This window comes from Amborella trichopoda, chromosome 8 (genome assembly GCF_054954075.1).
Source record: "Amborella trichopoda isolate Santa Cruz 75 chromosome 8, AtrichopodaSantaCruz75HAP2 v2.0, whole genome shotgun sequence".
Lineage (NCBI taxonomy): Eukaryota > Viridiplantae > Streptophyta > Magnoliopsida > Amborellales > Amborellaceae > Amborella > Amborella trichopoda.
In genome coordinates, this window is record NC_142343.1 from 36,691,583 (window position 1) to 36,703,018 (window position 11,436).

Sequence of the window (11,436 nt, forward strand, 5' to 3'; positions counted from 1 at the left end):
TAAGCTGGTTAGTTGAATTATTTGCTGTAAACCAATGGAACTGTGAAAAATCTCATTCCACAGTGTATAAAATCACAGTTTTTAGATGTAACTCCATACTGCATTGGGAGGCTGCATCAAAGAGGTGCGCAAGGGGGGTCTGGTTAGATGTGTCTGCCTTGTGGCTCATATTGCCTGCATGCGTGTTGTTCATTATTAGAAAAACCGGGCGATCTAATCGCTAGCCGCCTGGTTAGATCGGATCCGGCTAGTTCCGGTTTTGGCCGGTTTTGGTGATCGACCGGTGTTTAAAAAAAAAATTCAACAAAATGTATATAAATTCCCAAAAATAAGAAATTTGGTTTGTAATGCATTTTTTTATATTCTTTACAATATGGTAGAGATTAAAATTTGTTTTTGTCATTAATACTCACTTTAATTTAAAAATTGATTCATTAAAATCTATTTTTTAATCAATTTTCAACTTTATTCGAATGTGTTTTGTTTTAATCATTCTTTATATGTTTTTCATATTTTAGTTTTTTTTTTTTTTTGACCGCTTGGCACGTGCCCGGTTAGAGTGGTTGAATCGGCATGTTTACCAGTTAGGCCTGTTAAACTGTTTCCGAGCCCATATCCGGTTAACCATTCCAGTTTGATTTTGCAAACACGAGTAGAGCCTCTTGGAACTAAATTTTGTTGGTTTTAAAAACTTAAAAATTATGATAAAATTATATTTAAAATATCTATTTATTGCCAAGCCCGCATTTCTATAATACGAGGCTGGCTGCATGCTCACCGTGTCTTTTTTCAAAATTACTAAGTGTTTATAGATCTGTTTGATTTGTACCATCTCTTGAAATTTTCAATTTTATGACACAGGACGGATACAAATTTCAAACCAACATGGGGTTTCCAACATTAAACTTACATCTCCAGGCAAAAATTAGTACGTGTGCCTTAATTTTACAGTAGGGGAGGCAACCTTAAGTAAACCTCACCTTACGTGTGTATTGGACAGAGATTTCATGCAACGGTTGTATTGAAGTATAACGAAACATTATTAAAAAACTTAGTACAAACAAAAAATGGTATCATAGTATACAATCTCATTTTTAAATTTATATTATTTTCATTTTAGTGACCAATCAAATATTTTTATTTTTGTTTAAAATACACTTTAGAAAGTATTTTTCAGCTCATCCATTTTGATGAGATGTTTAGATCTAGGCCTTAGAAAGACTTTTCCCGTTCCAACTTTTTTAGATGGTTTTGTTATTATTAGATAAACAATGTTAAAAGAAAAGGTTGATTTTAAGTTCATAAAGGCCTAGATCTTGAAATTCACTAAATAGATGACCTAAATTCATTATTATAGGGGGACTTGTTTTGACCATATCTAGAATGCAAATTGAATTTTATTTTTTTGGGTCCTACAAATACCACAAACATGGTTTTCTAGAAGTGTAGTTTCATTACATTACATGGGTGTGGTGACATGAAATCAAATATATATATATATATATATATATATATATATATATATATATGGGTGAAGTTTGCATAGAGCCGAGGCTCTAAACGATCAAATTAGAGCATACCTTTAAATATTGTCAAGGAATGTAGTTTCAACATTGGAAATCTTTGTGATAGTCTTAAAATATATTTCCATCTTTATTTATAAAGTTTAAAGCTTAAAATAGTGTAGATCGACAGATTTATGAAAACTTAAAAATCTTGAAATTAATGATCCAAAAATGCATTATTAAATACACTATTTCCAAAACTTGAAATCCATTTTTTTCTTTTGTCCATGCATCTTGATGTTGAGATGGTCAATTTGAGGATATTTGGGCATCAAAACAATCTCTTCTAGTGAAAATTTTAGGGTAGGCTCTAATTTGATTGTTTAGAGCCTCGGCTCTATATAAACTTTTCTATATATATATATATATATATAGAGAGAGAGAGAGAGAGAAAGAGGGAGATATACTTTTTCTCTCCCATACTGTAGAAGTAAGGCGTGCCTCTCTATTTGTTTGGAGATGTAGTTCAGGTATTGGAACCATGATGTGTTGAAAGTCTATGTTTAACCATATTATGACATTAAAAATTTCAAAAATGGTACGGGTCAAGCAAATGTATAAACACTTGATAATCTTAAAAATAGATGGTCTATTTTTAATCTTTAAACACTTCAACGTATTACAAGATATACTATTTTTAGTTCTATTAGTTTAGAGCTAAGATAATGATCGGTTTCATATGTAAGCATATGTTAAAAACCGTATCTTTTGGGATCTATAAACACATTGTCAATACCTCGAGGTTGAATATATAGAGAAGTTTCCAAATGTTAAAGGGATATTTAACAAGGAAAAAGTTTATATAAGGATGCAACCTTATAATGTAAAACTACGGGTGAACTTCAAAAATCTATCGAAAAAGTTAGTTTTAGTATTGAAAAGCCATTTGATTGATTATCTCGACATCAAGATGTATGACCATGAAAAATAAAAAGATTTTAAGTCTCAGAAATAGTACATTTTACAACATATTATCTACACCATCCATTTTCAAAATATTCATATGTTTATAGATCTACTTGATTTTAACCATTTTTGAAATTTAAAATTTTATAATTAGATATAAAAATAGATTTTGAGATAATTCTAAGAACATTTTACATCAAAATTATATACCATGATAAACACCTTACCTCTACAGCTACGGATGCATCTGTATGCCAACTGCACCCATTTAACAAAGCTAAGACAATCATCATGTTTCATCTATAACTATATATCAGTTGTAAGCATGACACTCGGGGCTGTTCGGATACTTGAAAATGCATTTTTAGAAATGGTCAGACTACACATTTATAAAAAATTTCCTAAGTTTTATACAAATCTTCTTTTATAAAATGTAAAATGTATATTTATATGTGTTCTATTAAAAATTTCATTTTCTTTAAGATTTTATGAAAAACTCAAAGTTCTTAACAATTTAAAAAAATCAAATGTTTTTCAAATACTCCGAGACTTCTATGGCTGAGAATGAAAGCACGGCAAAAGTTCAAGTCTAATGAAATTTGATAGCTTGGGTTGTGACACAAAGTCTGAGAAAAATTCTTTTGAACTTTGCATCTAGTTAATAGAATAAACGCAGCCATCTAATTTAAAATCTAATTATCAAGATTAATTGTGATCACTTTGTATTAAGTGGTCTCATTGTATACTTTTCCTAAAGCCGTTTATTCAATTTCTTTTTTTTCCTCAGGCAAGTAAGATCTGAATTGTGGATTGTATTATAGGAAACTTCTTGTCTCTCCAGCCGTTGGATACCAACACGGAACAGCTGGGATGAGTTAAAATTTTGCAGGGAGCTGTCATGTTTTCATTGACTATGTTTTCTTATGGTTATGGTGCTTAGCACTCGCCTTGGAAAAGAACATATCCACCAGTGGTGCATGATAATTGGTAGGCTACGAAAGCATCTACCATTCATTCTCGGCGGGAGAGGGTTAACATTAACCTTATACTCGTAAAAGCCACCAGTAAGGATCACAATTAATTCTAGTCGTTCCTCATCAGCAGTGACGGTGGATCTCCCCTTGTGTATCATTGCCATGAGACATGGTGTATGTATTTTGTACTTTTACTTTCATTTAAGAGGTGTTTCGATTTTTGGAAATCAGGGATAGCCCATGAGATACCCACGGAAGTAGCAGTGTTCACTTTTTAGCATTAAATATAGGTCACGATTAGCTTGCAGCCAGCCCGCATAGCGTCGAAAATGCGGGCTTGGCAATAAATATATATTTTTAAAAATAATTTGACCTTAATTTTTAGAAAAAATATAATATTTAACATAAAATCATAAATATAAAAATAAATAAATTTTTAAAATAAAAAATAATAATTATATAAAAAAATATATTTGGACTGTTTATTACAATTAGTTTTAGATGGACCACTTATTTGCTTCCATCATAAAATGAATATTTTATATCTGTGGATCACATATTGTAGAAATGCGATCCAGCCCGCATGAAACAATTCCTCTCAAATATAAGACAAGTGGATATGGTATCCACTTTACTGTAAAATTTCTTTGGACTAGAGCCCGAACCACCTAACCCATGTAAAGCCAAAATAAGAGCACACATGATTATGAATTTGACTAATTCTCTCTCTTAGTTTTCCACGACAGAAATATTATTTAACAAAATTTTATTGTTAATAAACAGGTCGATGACACAATATTGATAAACTAAATCGAATCTGATTCAAACCTCTCGACAAATTGATATACTAATCAAATTATGTTTGCTCCTCTTTTTTGTCTATATTCCTTTTCTAACCCATCTTGGTTATTAAAGTTAATTTTGATTACAAGAATGAAATCTGGTTGCCCTTTCACTATGTCTCCTTGTAAACCCTTAATCCACGTCCAAGGCATCAACCATTTTGCTCTTTTTACATAACCATCTCTCTCTTATCACTCCAAGAAAAAAAGAGAAGAAGATAATTGTCTTTTTTTTTTTTTTGATAGGTGCACAAAACTTTATTGATCACAAAAAGAACATTATAAAAATACAATTATAAAGGCCAAATCAAAATTCGATCAGCATTAAAGAGTCTTCCTAATCATTTGCGAAATGGTGGAAAGTAACCACCTGGCTCCTTTATCTAGTTAGAAAAGATAATTGTCTGTCTTTCGACCCATAGGTGTGGGTGAAATGGGGCAGTAAAATAAGGTGTTTGAGGCTTATGCAAAAAATTAAACATGATTTTTTTAATTTTTAAATACAATAAAAGCATTATCTCAAGATAATATTTACCCTGAATATAAAGTTTATGTGGGCATATTTGTCTTCGGAATATCTGAAAATAGACGGTTGAGATTCTATCTGACCTACTGAGCTTACTAACACAGTGAGACCTTGACCTACCATTGTTGCCTGACTAAAGAATGGGTCAAACTGAGTCTACACACGAGAAACCTATTGTGCTTTCCCCTTCTTCCTATGAAAACAAGGAAAGTATTTCCGTATAAATACATTATTTTTCCCTTCTTGTTCTTCAAGCAAACACCCTATTCCATCCCACTCCCAAATAACATATTTTAAAAATACGATAAGTCATGTTACTTATACCTAGTATTTTTCAAATAGAGAAATATTAATATCTTTCTAATAAAAAAATGAAGAAACTTAAATAAGGTGGACACCTTGAATTATAGAATTAAAGTGCATCTAAAAAATCCATCAGAAAAAGCTAATTTGACATTGGAAATTATCTAATTGGGCATCCCGATGCCGAGATTATGATTATGAAAAGATGAAGATTTGAAGTCTTAAAAATAGTACATTTTACAACGCATTATCTAGACCGTCCATTTTCGAGATTTTCATGCATTTATATATTTGAATCATTTTTTAAGTTAATTCACACCTCTTTAACTTAGTTATGAACGACTTAACTAGACACCTACAAGATGCGGTACCCTAGTACATGTTGTTCATAGATGACATGATTTTAGTCGGACTAAGAGTAGAGAATGTGGAATGCAATGATAATAAGATTAGAGACGAGGAAGTAGTTGAGAATGACGGCTAGGAAATACAAAAAAGAAAACACTTGTGATATCTCGGGTCGATAATCGATGAAAATAGAGAGATTAAGGAAAATATCGTACATAGAATTACAGCCGGGTAGGCAAAGTTGAGATGTGGTAAAACGAAATTTTATATGATCACCGCATACCAATGAAGCTAAATGGCAAGTTTTATAGGATAGCTGTGAGTCCAGCTTTGTTCTATGGGGTAGAATGTTGAGTAGTTAAAAAATAATATACACATAGAATGACAATAGCATAGATGAGGCAATTGATATGGATGAATGACCAGACAAAAAAGGATAAAATTTGAAATGAATGCATTCAAGAAAATTTAAGTGTGGTACCAAAAAGTGATAAGATGAGAGAGAGTAGACTTAGATAGGGTGGCCATGTATGACTCAAACTGAATACAACATTTATTAGGAGGTATGAGTTAGTTCAAGTGGAAGGCTAAAAAAAAAGCAAAGGATAGATCCAAAAGCACATGGTTGGAAGTAGTGAGAAAATATATAGAGACTTATGACCTCACGTAGAGGACGACCCTTAATAGAGCAAAATAGCGAAGTAGAATTCGTGTAACCGATCCCAAATCATTAGAAAAATGCTTTGACGATAATAATAATGATGAATCATTTTTAAATTTTAAATTTTGTAATTAGAGATAAAAATATATTCTTCGCTATTAAAAAAAATTTTGAAACAAAAATTCGATCTTATAATAAAGTTTGGATTGAGTTTTACTTTAATTATTTAAAATTACAACCTTATGAAAACCGCACCATAAAATAAAACTCTTTTTTATGGTATAATCCCCGCTAATGTAGGACTTTATCAAAATCCCTACTCTCTCTCTCTCCACAGTGTAACAAGGCAGTGACTATGACCTAGTCATCACCCTCCTCTATGTTCCAATCCCCAAAACCTTCACGCAACTCATCTCTCTCTTCCTAGTCCAAGCGTTCAGAGGGGGGGCCGAGTCATAGGCACCAAGCAGCTCAAAAGAAACGCAACTAGCATTATATATTTAAGGAAAATTTATAGATACTCAAAATAACCTCCTACATATTTTATCCCCAGTATTTTTTCTCACACCTTAAATCCCGTCGTTGTTTTATTTTCATTTACCCTAGTTAAGAAATTAACAATTAAAGACAAAAATAACCGTATCCTTTCTCTTTTGACCACTTATGCCTCAATCTTCTGTTGCCCTTACCCTCTTTGTACACACAAATCTTACACACTTTGTGAACTCTCTCTCTCTCTATCTGCCATCTCTCTACCCGCCATCTTTCTTCTCTCTCTACCGGCCATTTTTTTTTCTCTCCCTATGATCTCTTTTTTTCTCTCTCTTGTAAAGAAAATGTATTTTTGTATAATTAGACCTTAAGCCCCCATAAAAAGTGTATTATTGAGCTTAACAAAAATGTGAACAAAAGCTCTAATTTATAGGGTTACAAAATTTGTATTATTAAAAAAACTAACATACGTAACACTTTCTTAATATGGATAACATAAGAAGAAAGAAAATATTGCTTCTAAACATCAGTAGAAGTTTCTATATCTTCTCTCTTTCTTTCTCTCTCTCCTTTGCCAAATTTTTTTGGCCAGACCGCCCTAGAAGAACAGAAGCTCTTTTGGATCTATACATGGTTTGGCACACCAGAGGGTTAGAGGTTTCTCTAGATCAATACATGGTTTGAGACATTAGGTGCTGGAATGCCTTAGAGGGACAGAGGGAAGGTAGAGAGAGAGAGAGAGGGTAAAGAGAAAGGGATGGTAGAGTCGAAGAGAGAGATAATAGGTAGAAAAAAAGGGAAACAAAGAGGAGAGAGAGAGAATATTCAAAAGGGGAAGAGAGAGGGAAAAAAAACATTTTTGTGTCAAAATTAATACACCATCTTACTGGGATAATTACCAAAAAAAAAAAAGACAAAAAAGAAAAAAGAAAAGTGTTCATGTTTAAAGGTAGGAGGTTTGTATAAAGTTGAATTTTGAGGGTCTCTATCATTTTCCCCATATTTAACCTAAACCAGCGTGGTGACAACTCTCTCCACTCTTTAGACTTAGGCTTTTGGACCCACTCTCACAACCTTTTGCTCTCCCACTCCCCTGTGAGAGCGAAGATTGCGTCCTCCATATTCCTCCACATGGCACCTCCCCAATTGGTCTACGGAGAGGCACCTCCCCAATTCGTCTAGCGAGATAAAATAAGTAAAAGCGAAGCTTCATACAGAGAGAGAGAGAGAGAGAGAGAGAGCGGATTTAGCCATGTGAGAGAGAGAGAGAGAGAGGGTTTCTTTTTAGATGATTAGAGGAAATACATTTGCAGAGCTTCTAAATTGTGTCAGAGAGAGCGAAAGAGCAAATTGGGTTACAGAGGTTGTCAACTGAGTGCGAAAATCGATTAAAAAGCTCCTTTTAGATAGAGAAAGTGGGCAGCAATTAGGGTAGAGAGCGAATGTTGCAGCAGAGTTGTGTTTCTGACTCATGGATTAGTTAAGAGTTAGTAATCTGAATTGATGAACATGGAGATAGAAACAATGGCCAAGGCCACCTCTAATTTCACAACCTTCTTCCCCTTGATCTCATCGCCATTAACTCTGGTTCAAGGCCTCCTGGAATCCACAAAAGAGCTCGCCTCCATGGACAAGCTCCATCACTTGCAGGTTCGGAACAGTTCGGCCATGATCAGAAAGGCCAAGCTCCTTCAACCCCTGTTTGAAGATCTCAAGGAAACCCCAGCCCCACTGCCCCCTTCTTCATTTCTATGTTTCAGAGAGCTAATCGACGCAATTCGAAAGGCGAAAAAACTCATTAATGAATGTAAATCAGGCAGCAGAGTATGGAATTTGATCCAGATAGAGCCGATATCTTCTCGCTTCCATGGCCTAACCAGAGACCTGGGCCGAGCCCTTGACATATTACCATTGAGCCTATTGCCCATCTCTTCTGATACTCGAGAGCAGGTCGAGCTTCTTCATCGCCATGCTAGACGAGCAGAGCTGTTCATCGACCCACAGAGCAGCTACCTAAGATTAGAGCTCTTGAAAGTTGCCAACAATTTTCACAGCAAGCTCAACCCCGATATTCAAAAAGTCGCAGAAATAATGGAGAAAATTGGAGCAAGTGGGCCTAGTGATTATGAATCTGAGATCCAAAGGCTTGAGGTCGAGATCAAGAACCAAGCTGGTACAGGAGGGCTCGTTGTAATCTCAAAACTCAACAATCTCATTTCTCTGATTAACCACTGTAAATTCGCGATATTCAGTACAATGACTGAAATTCACTTGAATTCCGGCAAGAAAGGAGAGACTCTCCAGCGAATTGAGTCATTTTCTGGTAGTTCTCTGGTGATCCCCGACGAATTCAAATGCCCCATCTCTCTCGATTTAATGCGAGACCCTGTGATTGTCGCTTCAGGCCACACGTATGATCGCCCGGCAATCGCAGAGTGGATAAATTTTGGGCACCCGACATGCCCAAAGAGTGGGCAGAAGCTCCTGCACATGGCATTGATCCCCAACTTCGCCTTAAGAAGTCTGATCCATCAATGGTGCAGTGATAACAATGTTTTTATCGATCAAAGAGAAGAGGAGAAGGACCTTCCGGCATCGGGGGATCATATAACGGCGACGAAGCGAGCCGCAGAGGCAGCGGAGATGGCGGCTGCATTCTTGGTCGGAAAATTGGCAACAGGCAAGGTTCAAAAAACTCTGTTATGACAGTTATTGGGGCCGTTATAGGTGACCCTTTATGATGTGTAGCAGTACCAGGTGCTCCCAGAAAACAACTGTTATGAATCAATAACGGGGAGCTTCCTGGATTATGATTTCTGTTTTTGAAGTTGAAAAAACCGTCTATGTTAACAAAAGGCAGTTGAGGTGCAATGCAGCACAGTGTGTGTTGCATTACATGCTCCTTACAAAATAGCGCCTTTCATATCCAGTATAAAATCGTTACTTTAAAAAAGTAACATGATAAAACGCCCATAGAGTGAGTTCTGTTTGAAATATGAGAACGTTCATTGGAACTGTGATCTGCTATAACCGTTATTTGAATTTTGGTAACAGGGTCAACGGATACCCAGAGGCAGGCGGCGCTCGAGCTCCGGCTGCTTGCCAAGGCCGGCATGCACAACCGCCACGCCATTGCCGAGGCCGGCGCCATCCCCTTCCTAACCTCCCTCCTCAGCTCGCACGACAGTCGCACTCAGGAGCATGCAGTAACTGCACTCTTGAATTTGTCCATAAACAGTGTGAACCGGGACCTCATCGTTGATGCCGGCGGTGTGGGCCCCACCGTCGAGGTCTTGATGCATGGACTGTGCACTGAGGCCCGGGAGAATGCTGCTGCTGCCCTCTTCAGCCTCTCCGCATCGCCTGCAGGCCGTGCTGCAGTTGGGGCACATCCCAAAGCAGTCTCAGGTCTGGTGGCATTGCTGCAGGATGGCACGCCGGGCGGCAAGCGGGATGCTGCAACAGCCCTCCATAACCTTGCTGCCTGCGGCACGACACGGGCTCGCATTGTGAATGCTGGGGCTGTCGGCGTACTGACTTCGCTGCTCGTGGATGAGAGGGCAGGGGTAACAGATGAGGTGCTCGGTCTGTTATCGGTTTTGGTTTGGAGCGGAGAAGGTGCAAAAGAAGTGACAGAGGGGGGTATAGAGGCGGTGGTGGAGTTGGTGAGGGTGGGTTCGGAGAAGGGGAGGGAGTATGCAGTGGGAGTATTGGCGGGGTTGTGTAGGGTTGAGGATGGTGTTGGGGAAAGGGTGGGGAGGAGGTTGATGGAAGATGCAAGGAGCGTGCTGGCGTTGCAGAGGGTAGTGGTGGGGGGGACACCGCGGGCGAGGAGGAAGGCTGAGGCCGTAATGCGGTTCTTGGGACGGTATTGCTCGCAGTCGCATGGGAGGTGATATGGAGAATGAGGTCTTCTCCTTCTCTATCTCTCATGGTCTCTCCCCCTCCCATGGTTACGACCCTAAGCCTGCTCCCTTCTCTCTATTTCTTAGTCTCTCATTGCCTCTCTCTCTCCCCTGCTTCACCCTCTGAGTGAGTGTACATCCATTTTCTGTGTATTTTGAGTTCAAGGTTCATTCCCTCAAGAACCAACTGTATATTCCAGTCCACGGATTGCATGGTGTATTTTCGATTTAGTAGTGTTCTTCATTTTGTGTCCTCTCACTTGCCTCTCTTTCCTGTAATATCACTAGCACAAAAAACGTGTCATTGAAATATTGTATCTATGAGAAGATTTGCATAAAGGTTTTTTCATGTTTGTTGCAGAAAATGAGATAAATGCTGAAATATGATACCGGATTTGGGGGCCGTGTATGTCTCTCTCTAAGTGGATTTGTTGGGTAATTATGAGTTATGGATTTGTGGTGGGAGTTTCCTTATAACGCTCGGTGCCAAGTTTGTGGGTCGTTTTAAAATCGGTTATAAGGCTAGGGCACAATCTATTGGAATGATATGTACTTTTGAGTCTCTTTAAGATATTTTTTAATTCAAAAATTTTGTTTGAGAAAGTGCAAGAGTAACTACGCATTTTAAAAATAACCCAAATATAAGAGCTTATTCAAAACTTTGTTTGAGAAAGAGCAAGAGCAACTACACATTTTAAAAATTATCCAAGTATCATAGCACATATTATAAAAAAGATAGGCATTGGAGAGCATAGTTACCGGAAAGATAATCATTGGTGTGGAGATTTATTATTTGGAGAGGAGATTTTAAGATTAACATGTTAGAGAAAAAACTCATGAAAGATGTTAGAAATTTAATTTTTTATTTAATTTCCTGCATTATTTCATATAGCAAACAATAGTATTCCATCAAA

General features: G+C 36.8%; 2 protein-coding genes across 2 annotated transcripts; both read left to right on the forward strand.

Moving 5' to 3' along the window:
* Positions 1-7,713: 7,713 nt before the first annotated feature.
* LOC148781066 (U-box domain-containing protein 1-like) lies at positions 7,714-9,582 on the forward strand. The gene has a single exon (XM_088873577.1). It carries the CDS (start codon positions 8,121-8,123, stop codon positions 9,321-9,323), a length of 1,203 nt encoding a protein of 400 aa, XP_088729703.1. The 5' UTR covers positions 7,714-8,120; the 3' UTR covers positions 9,324-9,582.
* An 80-nt stretch (positions 9,583-9,662) lies between these two features.
* LOC18437114 (U-box domain-containing protein 1) lies at positions 9,663-10,513 on the forward strand. Its single transcript, XM_006847337.4, has one exon. It carries the CDS (start codon positions 9,731-9,733, stop codon positions 10,511-10,513), a length of 783 nt encoding a protein of 260 aa, XP_006847400.4. The 5' UTR covers positions 9,663-9,730.
* The last annotated feature ends 923 nt before the right edge of the window (positions 10,514-11,436 follow it).